The sequence below is a fragment of the Schistocerca piceifrons genome, chromosome 2 (genome assembly GCF_021461385.2).
Source record: "Schistocerca piceifrons isolate TAMUIC-IGC-003096 chromosome 2, iqSchPice1.1, whole genome shotgun sequence".
Classification (NCBI taxonomy): Eukaryota; Metazoa; Arthropoda; class Insecta; order Orthoptera; family Acrididae; genus Schistocerca; species Schistocerca piceifrons.
The window spans coordinates 410,262,234-410,279,744 of NC_060139.1; the positions used below are offsets into that span (position 1 = coordinate 410,262,234).

The 17,511-nt window shown below is 42.9% G+C and overlaps 1 protein-coding gene across 1 annotated transcript in view; it reads right to left on the reverse strand.

Moving 5' to 3' along the window:
- Positions 1-3,127: 3,127 nt before the first annotated feature.
- Positions 3,128-17,511, reverse strand: part of LOC124775433 (cubilin-like) — a 532,844-nt gene continuing 518,460 nt past the window's right edge. Inside the window, exons 9-10 of the mRNA XM_047250266.1 lie at positions 9,288-9,987; positions 3,128-3,159 (exon numbers count right to left, since the gene is read on the reverse strand). Of these exons, the coding sequence (XP_047106222.1) occupies positions 3,128-3,159; positions 9,288-9,987 (732 nt within the window). The remainder of the gene's footprint in view (positions 3,160-9,287; positions 9,988-17,511) is intronic.

A 17,511-nucleotide genomic window follows, 5' to 3' on the forward strand; every position in this document is an offset into this window, starting at 1 on the left:
GAATCGACAGATATAAAGGTAATTATGGCAGTAGCCTAAGAAAGAGTGATTTGACCATTACTGTTTATAATGTATATTAACGATCCAGTAGAGTGCGTCGAAGCCCTTTAAGGCTGTTCGCAGATGATGTTGTTTATAGCAGGGTAACAACACCAGAAGGCAATACTACAGATGGACTTGAAGAGAATTGATGAAAGGTGTCGTGAACGTAAATACGAGTAAATGTAGCACATTGCTCATGCATAGGTAAATACATCCACTATTGTACAATTACAAAGTTGATGAAAAATTTCTGGAAACAACAACCATCGCAAAATATCTTGGAGTTTCTATACGGAGCGACCTTAAGTTGAATGACCCTTAGAAAACAAATAGTTTGAAAAGTAGATGACAGTCTAAGATTCATAGGAAATGTAATTTAACCACCAAAGAAGTGGCTTACGAGGTGCTTCTTCGATCGATTCTCGAGTATTGTTCATCCATCCGGGACCCTTACCAGTGAGGACTGTCAGAAGAGATACAGAAGATGCAACGATGAGCGGAGCGTTTCGTCACGGGATCGTTTAGCCGGCTCGAGAGCGTTACGGAAATGTTGAAAAAACTCCAATATCTGTAGTCACAAAACAGGCGTGTGAATGACGAAGAGGTTGCCTATTGAAACTTAGAGCGAGTACTTGCCGGGAATAGTCCCACAACGAGAAAATTCGAGAAATTAGAGATAATACGGAGGCTTACCGACAAACATTTTCCCCACGCGTCATACGCGAATGTACCAGGTAATGGAGGAACAGTGAGTGGTGATCCTACCTTCAACCTACGTTATACCCAAAATTAGCATCTTATCAGAATTATCATAAATGGGCTTCTTATCGAAACTTTATTATGTTAGACCAAAATTATCAGTGTCTAACCCGGAAAAACGACAATGTACTAGCAGACAGCATTTCCCGATGTTAGCGATAAATCAACCGAAAACCACCGTAGGTACAGATAAACTACTGTTAAGGAACTGTTTTCAGATCTAAAAGCAAATCATAATGTAGAGAACTTAATTACAGACCACTTATGATGCTTTCTTCAACAAAGTGAAATACGTCTGGCGAAAAAAGTTACGCGTTTTGTAGTTGCAACGACAGAACAACATACACTCAAGCTATATGTAGTCATTATCGTCTAAATTCTCCAGAATACTGTAATAGAACTGTGAAATAGACAGTATCTTAATTTTTTTTCTGAGGGACTCCACAGCCGTGTATTTACTAATAGATGTTTTGAAGGATTCCCCCGTGGCAGTTATTAGTAGGTACTCACTTAATTACATCAAATTCTACTTCTTTAACAAAAAATTCGCCAAACAACAGTGCAAACTGAGAACTTCCTGGGGCCTGAAGACGACATCAGAACTGTCTAAACAGGTAGGGAAAATATAATTACTTCTCAATTTGCTCGACTGTTTGGCGGGTTTGATTACCGTGTATTTAACCATCCGCTGTTTCATGTCCACAATGAATCTACATAGAACTCTCATTTCTGTCCACGTGGGGAATGGATACAGCAAATATACTATCTAACGGCCTTTCCGCGGTGGGAACACCGTTTCCCGACAGATCACCGAAGTTAAACACTGTCGGACTTAGTTGGCACTTGGTTGGGTCACTGTCCGGATCTGCCGAGTGCTGTTGGTAACCGAGGTGCACTCAGCCCTTGTGGGGTCAATTGAGCAGCCACTTGATTGAGAAATATTTAAAATATGTTTTAACCTTGTATGTTGGCTTGAGGAATTTCCCAATTTTTCATTTCATAGACAGTTCATGTTACCTCATATTGTCAGAATAATCTTTAAGGAGCCGATCACTTTGTCAGAATGTAATTTCATCGCGCCAACCAGATTTTTCGGTTTTACGGAATTCCCCAGCTGCTACTGCGACAATGACACTCTAGGTGGATGTCAACATTTACTTGCCTCATCCATTACATTCTTGTTTTGTCCACCGTTTCTACAAGGTGACCAGTCGTTAACTTAACCATTTTCACGGCATGCGGGCAGCCGGAGAAGCCAGCTGCTAAGTCCTCAGTGTGGGTGACAGGAGGTCTGCAGTAAATACAGAATGTCCCATCAATATTGCGACGAACTTCGAGAGGTTGTAGAGAGAGCCTTGAGAAGTAAATCGAGGATAGCAACCCGTGTCTCATAACGTCACTCAACGACTCTACAGAGCGTCAAAGCTGAAGGTGATGTTTCCTGCCACTAGGCCACGTCTTTGGCAGCAAACGGGTCTTTGCACGCTGACGACCGTAGGCGGAACTTCTCGCCATATTGTTTGTTATTGAGTGATAGTGCCTGATTGCCACGATCGCCTGTGGGGAAGGTTGTGCTATCTGGTGTCTAGAAATGCCTTGTATCCTATCAATTCACCGCCCTGCTTCCTCGGTTGATGACAGTTTCGGACATGGGTTTCCATCCACAGTTTATTTTTCTCGCGGAACCCTCCAAAATCCCAAATGTTTCTCGGCATACAGAAGAAAATTAAACTGCAGATCGAAACCCGCGTCCGAAAACGATATTCACCATGGCAACAGAGCATCGGATTCATGGGCGACAAGGCCTGTCTATCTCCATCTTCTGCACTGGCGATCATGACAATCAGTCGTGATCATTGCATACGAAACAACATATCGAGATGTAAACGTAGGATTCCGCGGCCGCTGTCATGGTCAATAAAATTCTTCTGGGTTTGTGGCCACATTGTCAACTATAAAATTCTGACGTTTCGGCCACTGTTGCAAGCGCAGTTAGCAATACACCCTGAGGAAGGCGCCTTGCAACAGTCGCCGAAACGTCGGAATTTTATAGTTGACAATGCGGCCTCAAACCCAGCAGAATTTTATTGACTACAACATGTCAAATGTTCCGCTTATGGTTTGTCAGCGTACACTCACGTTTTCTGCTGAAGGGGTGGCCTAGTGGAAGGCGCTGGCGCTATAGGTTCGACGCTCTGTAGTATCACTGGATGACGTTTCTGCACACTAGTTCCTATCCTCGAATTGCACCTCAAGACAACCTCTACAATCCTTACACGTCTGTCACAAAATTTCTGGAAGTCCCTGTATAATATGGTTTGTCACATTAATTATTTACAACATAAATAACAGAAACACCTAAAAGGAAAATAAATTACTCACTTATATTAAGCAGGGAGGTGTTGGAAATGCCTTCCTTCGTTGTTGTAGCATTACAACTGCTTAGGAGTTTGCTCATTTATCTCTGCTGTCCCCTCTGAGAAAAAGCAAAAATTCCTTGACAAATGTCGGTTTTAAGTTCATCTAAAGAGCTTGTGCTTTTGGTTTGTACACTTTCTCTTTCAATGGCCCCAAGATATAATAATTGCATGCAGAGGCCATATGATGTTAGTGATAACTCTATCTTGGAACACGACACGCGTTTCCTGTAATGAGAAGCTGGCCGCATGTGATGTCACAAAGTCCTGCTGAAAGATCGTGAAAGCACAGCCGAAACAAGGCTGCAAAATGTTTCCCACACATATCTCACTGTTAACTGTTTCCTGAAGAACTTATGGCCTATAATCCTCTCACCGCAAACCACCATTTGTTGATCATGCGGGGCTGCCTCGTGTATTACGTTAGGTTTTTCAGAACTCCAGTAACAGTTATTTTGTGAATTAACGTATCCAGTTAGCTGGAGGATCAATTTCTCCTTTATGCACCTTATTAAAAATCCAGTGACTAAATGCTAACTTTTTGTAGGGGCACCAGATTTAAGTTCTTGCACTGCAGCTATTTTATAGGGCTATAATCTCCGTAATTTTGAAGCTATTCGCACAGAGTGGTCCGTGTTCCCGTCAAGAACACTTTCCGTTTCACGGAATTTATTTATCACTCAATATATCGTACTTTAATTAGGAGTTGGAACATCAGGAAAATCCTCCTGAAATAATCTCCGTACTGCGCGGGCTAATTCTGTATGCACATACAAATCATACATGAATACTCTTTAGCAAATAGAATGCTTATATTTCGTCATTTCAGTTTCAAGATTTTCACTCAATACACTGTTTTACGCTACCTAACAAACATGGGCTACATGCTCAAGATTTCTACACAGACGCCTCGAAACAGTGGAGAAATACACTCCACGGCAGCGCCATGACGGCTTTCTGCCAACTGGGGAAAAAAATCGCAACCAGGCATTTGCGTTAAGGATTAATTACCCTGCAGAAGCAATGCAGTTACCAACTGTGATGCCTCTTTCTCTTTTTCAATGTACAGGGTGAGGTAAATGAAAGTGGTCCGGAAAATGTTCCGTGTACTTTAAAATAGGCCACCCATATTTCGTCAGTCGCTCCAGTTGCGTCTCGTACAAGATGGGCTGTCCCTTTTAAGGTTCTTCATGTATTTTTTGCGTCAGATTGATCTTGTCCATCGTGAACTTGCGGCAAGTAGAAATATTACAACTACATCAGGCACTGTTAAGCAGGTGCATCAGCCAGTAGCACGTAGATCTCAGAGGCACTACTGATATTGTGGGTAGGAATTTCCAGTTTTGCTATTCTTATGTTATAAGCTTCATATCGTGTTTATCCTCCGCAGTTATTAATGTACGTTTTCTTTTGTTTATTTTTTGTGTTTCCTTTTGTTAACATTAACAAACATATACAGTTCTTCAAATGATGAAGATGCTGTATTGATAGAGTTTGTGTGTTTCTTGGTTCTACAGCACCATGTACTTTTGCGATTGTGGCTACTACCTTTCACTTATTACTGTGGGTATTACCTACATTATATCTAGGTTTCCTGTGTAATTTAGATATAGCCTGTCTCTGAATCGCCTAAACACGCTTTTCTGAAACAGTATACAGAGAGTTAATACTGAATTTATCTCCATAAAGCATCCAGTGTTACCTGCAAGAGCCAAAGAATCATGCTTCAGTCAGTAGTGTCCCATTTCTTCAGTTATGTGTGCCGTTCTCTGTATAAGTAGTTCATAAATATTATTGATTACACGTTACCATTAGCAGATTCGTAAATTTAAAACCAGTTCTCTTGAAGGCTAAGGACTTTTTGATAGTCTGTTGCTGTAGTTGCCGTTATTTTTCAAATCCATAATTCGTAAAGGTACATTGAAATAAAACATATTTCAGTTTTTAAATTATCCTTAGACATATGGTATCACAATTTCTCCATAAACCATTTCTTTCTAGAAGAAAATGTATGTTGTTTTGCCAGCGACATACTACAATGTCGAAGCGTCCAAGTCTAATTCGTTTTATACCTCACCTCCACAGGCGCTGGAAACTTAATGTCTGCCATTAACGACATCGTTCTTCATCATCGAAGTCGTTGTTGTCACCTCTGCTTCATGTTTAGCCCTGACCTATGTAACGTGACCAATAGGAAACAAGTTTTGTAATTTATTTTTAAATACAAAAGGAAATTTCTTTATTAAAAATACACAATAACTGTGAATATCAAATGCATGGTGCTAGACAATCTTTTACAGTATTTTGAATTCTTCTATAACAACTTGATATCACAGTAGCTCAACAAATTTAATCTTCTCGATATCGTCGTTATATTAACGCATACACACCGCATATACTTTAATGAAGCATTCTTTCAGCAAACGTTATTCACAATCCGCGTTGATGGAGATTATGACAAGAACATCGTAATAAGACCACAACTGTCTTGGAGTGAGTCTTTGTAAATAATTCTTTCGGCAGCGTTTCGTAAAGCTATCCAGTTGTTGATACACTTACTGATGTTGCTAAACTACACCTATACACACTTCAAGCAATGAGAAAGCTTCATTTGATCGTAGAGTACACGTTAAAATATTTCATGTAGAAAAATTCTGTGAATTTAACGTGTCAAAATATTTTACTTGCGCCTTTGAGACACGGGATGAGTAAAGTTGCAATCATTAATGAATGTTGTAACACGATCGTATATGCTGATCACTTTTGTAGGATTGCATTTGCCAGTGTTCTCGAATCACGCGCAAATCTGAAGCTACAATCAAGTTTCTGAACATTATTGCTATCCTGTGAAACATAACGTTTCTTTTTTAGTAATTCGAGGCACACGTTGTATCGTTTAGCGTCTACACACTATTACACACTTCTAAATTTGAACGAAGCCCAACCTACTTTCTGAGTTCCGTAGCTGAATCCTCAAGGAACATTTGGCATGTCCATTAACTATTTAAAAATCTGTCGCAAACAATGTTACTTCGCCGCTAAAGTTCTGTGGTGCTCCTCATGTACGAGTACCATTACATCTCACCAAGTAACAGTCGTAGATTTGAGTTACAGGTGGAGAAACAGAGGGTAAGTGACCCTTCACAGAAAATTCAAGACATTAAACATAGAGCTGATCATAAACTTGGTGACAAGACGTGAACAACGGATTTCCAGATTTCATGGTATTTCTTCCGTCAGTTGCTATAAAATGACAGCTGAAAAAAAGATTAAACGGCACAGAGATATTTTTACAAATGTCTCAACATAAAATGTCATGTCAGGAATCACTCATTGCCCAATGCACTGAAGAAGCTGCAGAGCACACGGTTGAAAAACATAAGTATGAAGTATATACCATCATAGCAACTGAAACTTCCTGGCTGATTAAAACTGTGCCCGACCGAGATTCGAACTCGGAACTTTTGCCTTTCGCGGGCAAGTGCTCTACCATCTGAGCCACCGAAGCACGACTCACGCCCGGTCCTCACAGCTTTATTTCTGCCAGTATCTCGTCTCCTACGGGGCGTGAGTCGTGCTTCGGTAGCTCAGATGGTAGAGCACTTGCCCGCGAAAGGCAAAAGTTCCGAGTTCGAGTCTCGGTGGGGCACACAGTTTTAATCTCCCAGGAAATTTCATATGAGCGCACACTCCGCTGCAGAGTGAAAATCTCATTCTGGATCATAGCAACTGCCAGTCTAGATTTACATAGGGCGACATAACGATCGTTCAGTTTTACTTCTGGAGACGTTTGGAAATCAATTGTTTAATGTAGCCCACTTGCGAAAAATAATTTTAACGGATATTTTGACAAGTGAAATAAGTCTTGCATAAGACCTTCACAGTTACTCACCGAAAAGTCTGTTGCTTATAAGGATTGAATTAATTGTATGCACTTCAGTAAGATAATGAGAGATAACTGAGTCCGCAACCAGACTTGTTACTATCTTGTTCGAGACTATTATGATATCAAGAAAAGCTACTAGCTAATCTGTGACATCTTTACGTATTTCTTACAACAGCAATGTCTGTCTCCTTAATGTTGAGCACTACGATAATTTCAGATTCCATCTAAAAACACACAACTCCTATACACTTCGCTTTCACCTTAACATGCGAAAAATATTCTATATGCTTAAAACATCGAGATGTGGAATATGCTTTGTTTTCCATCTAACAGATGTTTTAAATATGTAACGGATAGCTCTGCAAAAGAAGTGTGCTGTTTTCTTCCACACTTCTTGGCAAGGAGTTATGTTTGCTTAATCCAAAGCAAAAGCTGTTTGTATACCTCAGTACGTGTTATGCGAATTTACGTAGTATTAGAGGTGAGACCTTGTTTTGTTTCCTGTCATCACCTGAATTAATACTACATTATCTTGTGAAAAGTATTCACTGCAAATAGATATCATGCTGGTACACCAATACTTTCCACTAATCTCGAAAACATAACAGTTGCTCGCATACCTCTTTAGACAAAAAAACTACTTTCTCTTTGGCTGCTATATTCGTCAAAAATGCTGTGACGGCTTGGTTATTTAATGACGCATTAGATATGTCCGCGTTCATGAAACAATGTTTATTTGCAGCAGCGGTTTATCTTTGCAAACGTGAACGTCAGTTCTGAATCAGTACTTCAGTACACAGCAGAAAGTTTCGTCCTGCAGTCTAGGGATGATGCAGTTCAGTATCACCAGTTGATAGCGTCAAGAGTGCATAGTAACAGCCAGAAATGGAAAGTCTGAAAATTTTGTGTCGGTTCTATAGACGATGTTTTCAGAGTAAACCGACTTACGATATGATTTTGAATATGTACTCTGCTCTCAATGCTCTCTGAAATACTTGTTGAAAATGATTGGAAAACGAAGAGCGCAGATGACAGTGAATCCTTTGAGCGTTGCCTGTTTCTTTATATTGTGTATTTTCCCTTAAAACTAACATTCAAAAGCATGAAGCTCGTTGTAGCTAAAATCCATTTTTGACTGAGAAGACACTCACATATTCCAGATACGCAAATGTATGTGGAGCCTGTAACTCGTGTGCTGATGATCAACAAGTAGGAAACAAAGTCATGGAAAGAACGGTTAACTGTCAGAGACGACTGAGGATCACACCATTTTTGACTGGTCATTGGCTGCCAAAATTTGTAATCCCGAGGGCTCATATCGAAGACACTATCAGAAACAGAATAATCAACTCTGCCTTTTACGAGCAAGACGTGTTATGTTAACTTGCTGCAAAAAGATATTTTGGATGGTGGCAGAAAGATGATTTGCTGCTGGTGTTGGTCGTATGCATATGACTGAAAAGTATAATCCATACATGCTTGTCTGGAGAATGCGTCTATCCTACACTATATATAACGTGCCTGCATGTTATTTATGCTGTGCAAAATGAGTACCACGAGCTGATAAAACATACAGAAGAGCGGGAAGGCCTACAGAGAACCGGCAATTGGTGCAATGGTTGGCAGCTGTCCCTCTCAAAACAAATCACAACTTTCATTCGCAGTTTTCAGGTCAGCAACGAACTATCTGTCGTTGTAAAACGCTGTCCATTTATATCAACGAGTGACTTTACCCTAGAATAGCCTTAGAACAGTAGAGATACGTAACAAGTTAGAACAGTGCACTGTGACTGAGGGCACTTCACGTGTAAAGTCGACGTAAAATCAGTTGCGACGGTATTTGAACATCAAACACTCGAGACTGAAACCAGTAAGTAGCGTCTGGTGACTGTTACTAGATTACTCATGTCGACGTGTTTGTATTACGATAACAATGATATATTTGTGTGAGAAGTACATCGGAGCGGAGTCTTCCAAGTGGCGAGGCTTTTCTCGTGTGCACAGCGTCTTAGAGGTGTGCTGACACAGAGTGTCCGACGCACGGTGTCTGCTCGCCGCGGGGCGGTTGCGGCCGGCCTACACGAAGTACTCGAGGTCGCCGTGCAGCGCAAGGCGCGCGCGCCGCCCCAGCAGCTGGTCTCACTGTCAGTAGGGCACGTGCGCGTCGTCGCCGTCGCCGTCGCCGTCGTCGTCGGCGTGCCGCTTGCGGCAGCACGCGCGGCACAGCACGGCGAGGCACGCGGCCGCCATGATGCCGCCTCCCGCCGCCCCCAGCCCCACGGCCAGCCAGTTGACGGGCGCCGCCTCCTGGCGCGCGCACATCTCGCCGCTCTCGTCGTCTGCCGCCGCCGCCGCGACGCCCGCCTCGGGAGACGACGACGCTGCGGACCCGGCCGCCGCGCCGGCGCCGGCGCTGCTGGCGTTGCCGGCCTGCGACGGGCAGTTGACGACGCCGTTGCAGACGAGCCGCATCGGGATGCACAGGCCGGACTGGCCCGGGCAGACGAACTCGCACGGCTCGGAGCCGGCGGCCGCCTCGGTGAGTCGCGAGGTGGCGAGCGTGCCGTCCGGGTTGCGCGGCAGGCGGTACAGCTCGGTCCACGCGATCTTGAAGGTGGGCATGGCGGGCCAGACGCTGGCGCGGAACACCAGCCGCACCGACGGCACGGCGTCCGGAGGCGCGCGCGGCGGCAGCGACGCCGCCAGGTCGGCGGCGGTCAGGATGGGCAGCTCGCGCGACGCCGCCGCCACGTTCTCCCTGCAGATGGACAGGAAGGGCGCCGCGCGGCCCGACACGAACGCCTCCAGCCGGTTCTCGTCGCACGCCCCGTTCTCCAACTTCATTCGGTCCACGTTCAGCCACAGGTCGCGATCCCTATGGACCTGTTGAACAACGGAAGGAGCAAACAGTTACTATACTGTGTATTTTCCTAATATCGTGCAAAAATGTAACAGGTCATAAAGAGTTTTCAACTGAACAATTTGAAGTAGAGAATCTTGCGTCGGAGAAAGCTTAACGAGATACGGGAGTAAACCTTTCTACCGCTTTGTCTTGCATTGCTGTCTTCCACCTGCCGGCCTCAGTGACCGAGCGGTTCTAAGCGCTTCAGTATGGAACAGCTCGACCGCTACGGTCGCAGGTTCGAATTCTGCCTGGGGCGTGGATGTGTGTGATGTCTTTAGATTACTTAATTTTAAGTAGTTCTAGGTTCTAGGGGACTGATGACCTCAGACGGTAAGTCCCATAGTGCTCAGAGCCATTTGAACCATTTCTCTTCCACCTTATTTACAACTAATATGCGTAAACGTTTACACGTACTGTGCTGTTTATTTCCTCCAAGGAAACAAGGAGGACGTGCCTGATTAAGCGTAAGTCATAATGCAGGTTTTGTATAGTTTACTTGTGCATTAGATGGACCTGTTGTATCGTTTATGCGTTCTCCCATAAGAGAACATATTATGAGTCAACGACAGCCCCATTCATTACTAAATGCTCTTCAGATATGTACAGTACAGTACGATGGAACAGTACCGGTACAGTTTCACGGAACTCACTGAGATGCACTTGCGTATGGTGAAGTACATTGTAATGCTCTCGCTGCTGAAAAGCTGTACAGGTAATGCTTTCCTAACAGGCATCGTCAGTCACGACGAGTGTTTATTTTTCTCGATCGAAGAATGTGGGAGACTGGTCCACTGGAAAGGAGAACCAAGTGACCTGGTAACAAAAGGACCACTCTCATACACTGTTATCTCCTTAAGCTGGCCTCTCCGACCCCTGGTTCCCTACCTCAGATTGTTCAGCGGAGCGTCCTATATGTCCCGTTAAATTTTTGCAAGATCTTACGGAAACACCCGGTATGCAGGGCGTATCATCAAATCCAAAGGACAGAAACTGGCCAGGAGCGAGTGGAATTCGCCAACTCAGAGTTCCTTAAAATCTTAATTATGTATACATTGTGTTTGTAAAGTCCCGTTAAAATCTTCTATGATATGTAGAGGGCAGTGAGTAATTAATATTCTGAACAGGAGACCACGTTCCGCAAACAGCCGTTTGAAAACATGTTTGCTAGTTAGTTATTGAATTGGGTAGTAATGTTTGGGGATCGTTACGTCTGATCGGCTGATGTCATTTGACGTCTATCCTACCTCTTAGATCCGGTTCGAATTTCATTCACATATTGTGTAACATGGCTGAGTACGCGTTTGCAGAATACAACGACATGATGCTTCTGCATGGCGAAGCCCACCACAGTGGGAGAGCCTGTATCAAGATCGTTCTCCGACTCCAGTGCACTACCCTTTTCGCCACAACTACGCAACGGCTTCGAGAAAGGGTACCTTCACAGTCAACGAGTCAGCATTTGGAGCTCCAAGGAGAAGCGAAGCACTACAGCCGCGTTGAAGGTTTATTGCATCCCGTTGAAAAGAACCCTTCAATGAGTACCCGCGCAATTTCTTTGACTATTAATGGGAGCAATTTTAAAAAAGTCATGTACTAGGTTACGCTTCATCAATTACTTGCAAGAGTGGTAGCATTATCAACGTGTTTTCATATGGTTGTAGCACGGAAACGGTACGTTCCGGGACATGGATTTCAGCACAGAGTATTATCTAATTACTCCCATCTACAAGTCCTAGAAGTCAGTAACTTGAATTGCCGAACATCCTATACAGGCAGTTCACCTATTCCAGTAACCGTGGGTCTCGACGATTTTTGTTTCCTATTGACGTTGGTAGTGGCAAGATATCGGTCTAACGGATTTCAACAATTAAGAGAGTTGAAGAGGGATCACTGACAGTAGCTTCAGCAAGATATTAAGCGGAATGAGCGGCGACGAGCGAAAATGTGTACCGGATCGGGATTCGAACTCCGGATCTCCTGCTTATTAGGCATGTGCGGTTGCCACTGCGCCATCCGGGACGCAGCGTTATCGCAACTGCACCGACTATCTCGGTACGCCTCACAACAAATCCACACTTCCACCGAGCGTCACCAGTCTGACCTCCCTGACCGTTACACCCCTGTACAATTTTACACCACCAAAGGACTATAAACGTCAGTATGTAACATTTTCTGAGGAAGAGGTAGATATATAAACTTCAGAATTTAAGGAGTCCTAACAGACTGAGGTTCAAATAGACAATCAGACAACAAATGACAAGAAATGTGTCGTTTCGTGTGATATATTACAAACTCAAAATTTCAGATTTTTCCCTTTTCTGTAGTGTGAAACCTTCCTTCATGAGAAGTTCCGTAATCCTAGACACACGGAAAGTACCCTATACGTTTTGATGAGAGTTTGTAAGTACAAACATATGCGACACAAATGGTTTCATATTTTGACTTCATTGACTTGGAAACTACAGTTTCTTATACCGCCAAGAGACGTAAATTTCGAATTCATACGTCTACCAGTTCCTGTGGAAAAAGGGGGCGTAACAAACAGATCGTCTGATAACACATGATAAAATTTTGTGTTATATAAATACAGATTAACTGTTTCCGCATTTTAATGTGAAACCTTCCCTCTTGGCCGATTTCATGTGTCTACGTAAACTGGACGTATCTTCTAGGTTTTGACGAGTTTGCGAGTATCAAAATACATGACATAAATGGTCATATCCTTTGGTTTCATTTACGTAGAAGCTTACATTAAAAATAATTACACCTCTAGGTGACTAAGGTAGACCTTAGTATTTGACATAAATTTCATCTTGATACATCTACCCGTACCTGACAAGAAAGGTACTTAACAGACGGACAGACAGACAAATCGTGTAGTACAGTTACAAAAAACAATTTTCGGATTTTTTCCTTTGTTTGTTGCCAAGTTTCACGATTCTGTAGGTTCTGATGAGTCCGTTTTCGAATAACAAAATATGTGACATAAATGGCCGTATTTTTTGGTTGCATTTACTTAAATGCTTACTTTTCATTTTTCATTTACCAAGAGAATATAGACGTTAATATGTGACATAAAACGTCAGCTTGATATATCTATCCACTCCTGAGGAAAGACTCAGACACACAGACAGAGACAGATGGACAACGAAGTGATCCTCTAAGAGTTTCGTTTCTGCCGACTGAGGAACTTCTTCTTCCATCTTATTCTGTTGGCGCTACATCCCAGGATGGGACTTGACCTCCTCCGTAATTTTCCACCATTTCTCTCTGGACTTTGCTGTAGACCCCCAGTTACGGCAACCACCACGGGCAGCGTCTTCCGAACCTCGTCATGCCATTTCAACCTCGGCCGTCCTCTTGGTCTTCCTCCTCCAGGTTCACTGCAGGTGGTTTTCCTTGCAGGATCTGTCTCATCGAGTCGTATTACATGTCCAGCTCATCTCAGTCTATATAACTTTATGAACTTGACAGCATGCTCCTCCTGAAAGCAGCCATAAGGTTCCTCATTCCTTAACCTTCTCCAACTCCCATTTTCGTTCACAGGTCCACAGATTCTCCTCTATATACTTCTTTCTTGTGATCTCAGTATTCTTTCACCTCGTTTTTTAATCGTCCGTGTTTCTGAGCAATACGTAAGTACTGCGCGTATCAGCATTTTATAGACTCGGCACTTAGTATCTCGTGATAGAAGCTTGGATTTAAAATGTCGCAGCATTGCACAATAACATTGATTAAAAGCACTTATGCGGGCCAGAATTTCAGTCGAATTGCTGCCATTCGCTTCTGTCTTTGCGCCCAGATTAGTGAAACATTCCACTCGCTCAAAAACCATTTCATGAATGTTACTGTTGATTGTAAGGCTTGATTTGTACTATTATACGTATACTTGCGCTTTCCTCACTTACTTCCATGTCCATCTTGTTTGCGCTCAATTTTAGAGCTGAGAATGCACTTTGTAGATATCTAAATATTCTACTCATTATGTCCAAATCATCTTCATGCTCCATCACTTCTACTGACTTACAGTAGGTATTACATCTTGTCTGGATACCTGATTCACACACCATTTTTTATAATGTCAAATTTAAGAGTAGCCAGGAAAGACCATCGCCTTGTCTTAGCCCAGTTCGTGTAGGAAACTGCGGTGATAGCCTGTACTGCACTCATACAGTACACTGGGGGTGCCTTAGGACGGCTTCCGTCAAACGCATTAACTTCCCAGGAACCGGAAATTCCGGCATTGCCTCATAAAGTTTAGCCAAATTTTTTGTATCATATGCAGATTTGAAATCAATGAAAAGATGGTGCACAACAACAGTAAATTCGTTCACTAACATTTGCCTAAGAGTAAGAAATTGATAATTTCCAATGTTTCCTGTCATGGGCAGGTGTCTATTAAATACGATATTCAACAATACTTTATAAGCAATATTTAGGCGTATAGAGGAGTGTAGTTGCGACATATAAATACATATAACAAACACACTATCCCTACATTCAATTCTTTTGGCAACTCATCATTTTTCCAGATGAGTCACAAAACCTTGTATACTCTTCGATTTAACTCAACTCCTTCGGCTTTCAGTAGTGCTAATGTTTTATATCAGTTTCTGGTGCTTTATTGTTATTCAGTCGGTTAATTGCTTTTTCTGCTTCTCCTTAAGACAGGGGGTGCGGAGGTGGATTAAGATATCTTCAATAGGGGGTTCACGATCATCCAACAATTCACTAAAATCCTCTATCAAACTTTCCAATTTTTCTTGGTCATCAGTTTGAAATTCCCTAATTTTACTTTTACATATATGAACACGCTGCTTGACATTTCTTCTTTCACTATTAGTTTTCTGGTAGAATTTTCTGACATTATTTGTTTTTCCATTGTTCTTCAACCTGATTTCTTTCCCATTCCCTTTTCTTCTTCCAATGCAATTACTTCGCTTCTTTCCTTTTATCTTGATAATTTCTTACCTCTAAACATGCATCCGACTTCTCAAACATTTTCCAATAAGCCAGGTTCTTCACATAACTTATTCTCTTACAACGTTCATGAAACCAGGAATTACTTGGCTGTTTTCCTTCTCTCTCTAGCACTTCTTCGGCTGTCTTAACGACTGCGTCTCTTCAACCATCCCATTCCCGAGCCAGAGTATCACTTGCACTAGGCGTGTGTAGTGTAAGAATCTCAGTAACCTTCTCAGAGTACGTTTTACCAAGCTCTTCATTTTTAGCTTTGGTACCATACACTTTCATTTAGATGTTCCTTTCACTTTTGCTGCATTAGATATTCGATCTCTTAATTTTGCAGCTAAAGGGTGGTTGTATGAATCCACATTAACTCCCGTGTAGGTACATACATCTAGTAAATTTGAGAAATGCCTACCGTCAATACGTGACCTTTCAGTTGAAGGTAGGCTGATCAGGGCTTCAACTCTTTGGTTTATTGATCCTTTTCTGTGTGGACATAGTGCTACCTATAGTCATGTAATGTGCTAGTGTAAACTGAACAGTTCTGTGACCATTATCCCCTCCCGCCAGAGGTTCGAGTCCGCCCTCTGGCACGGGTGTCTGTGTTGTTCTTAGCATAGGTTAGTTTAAGTAGTGTGTAAGTCTAGGGGCTGATGACCTCAGGAGTTTGGTCCGTTAGGAATTCAAACACACACAATTGTGTCCACTATCATTTGTGTATCTATGATGGCTCTGGGCTGTAATGATCTTCTTTTCCAATCTGTACATTGAGGTCTCCGACAATTATTTTAACATACATTTCCATTTGTTACCTCTCTCGATTCCTGAGGAAAAGGATTTTCAAGCCTCGAGCACACAGACAGAAGGACAACAAAACGATCCTCTACGAGTTCTGTTTCTGCCAGCTGAGGAGCGGAATTCCAAAAAGAGGCAAATCCATAATACGCAACATTTCAGGAGAAAGTGTTCAAAAACTGTAACGCTATGACTTATTGCTTTTGGAAATAAAGTCCGTCTCCGCAGCGTAGAGGTCAGCATAAATGGGTGTCTTGTCGGCCGCTGTGGCCAAGCGGTTCTAAGCCCTACAGTCTGGAACCGCGCTACCGCTACGGTCGCAGGTTCGAATCCTGTCTCGGGCATGGATGTGTGTGATGCCCTTAGGTTAGTTAGGTTTAAGTAGTTCTAAGTTCTAGGTGACTGATGACGTCAGATGTTAAGTCCCATAGTGCTCAGAGCCATTTGAACCATTTGAATGGGTGCCTTGTGGAGGACACGAGTTCGATTCGTGGCATTGCCAACTACCTTTCCAAGGTGGTAGGACTGCTAGGGGATGCACTCGGCCTCATGATGCTAACTGATGATCTACATGAATAAGAAGTAGCTGCTCCTCAGTCAAGTAAGTCTGCAAACCGCCAGTTGATCTGTGGCTGACCACATGCCCCTGTGACACCGCAAGGGAAGACAGTAATAAGGCGTCCCGTCAACATCTCTTGGGCATTCAAGTCCTCTATGAGAAGCACGTTTTCGATATAGTTCTCCTGCTACATTTTGTTTTTATTTTTTCAATTTACATTTTATTTTATTCACCATGTCCACCACTGTGGCTCAGTGGTCACCTTGTGGGACTGCTATGTGGAGTACCGGTTTCGATTCCCGGTATTGCCGGCGATGTTTTGCCGGCGATGTTTCTTTGGTAGGAGGACTGGAATATGGTGCATTCAGCCTCGTGATGCTAAATGAGCTGCTACTTGATTGAGAAGTAGTGACTCCACCTTGAAGAAAGCTGACAACATCCGGGAGAGCGGTGTAGCCACCTACTTGCCCTTGATATCGAATGGTTCAAATGGCTCTGAGCACTATGGGACTCAACTGCTGAGGTCATTAGTCCCCTAGAACTTAGAACTAGTTAAACCTAACTAACCCAAGGACATCACACACATCCATGCCCGAGGCAGGATTCGAACCTGCGACCGTAGTGGTCTCGCGGTTCCAGACTGCAGCGCCAGAACTGCGCGGCCATCTTGATATCGCTACCAGCGACGTCATTGGCAGAAAATGACACTGGCAGTCTTGACCAACTGATCGCAGAGTCATACCGCGGAACCTTGCTTGCTTTATTCGCGAATAGTATTTCGGTCGCAGCCCAGTTCTCAAGTACTGTCACCCAAGTTTCGTCGACAAAGAAATGGAATATAAATAAGTAAAGCAAAAACAAACGTCGCTGTGCAAAAAGAAAATAAAGAAAATATTACCGTTATCTGCTACAGACCTGGAAATAGAATAATCCTCCGATAGTAATGGAGAACATGACGAACAATATTCGTACACCAAAATTCAATTCCTGAAGGCTTCGTTCTTTTGTAGTAGCATAGGTGTATGGGGGTAATTGTACATGCTTTCATTGTTGTATGAACATTCTGTACTAAATGAAAAAGAAAAGAATCATTAGAAAATATAATGACATGAATGTGTACTGAAACACAATATTTCCCCCTCCCTCCCGCCTCCTTTACTGGTGGCTTTGCTTCTTGTGA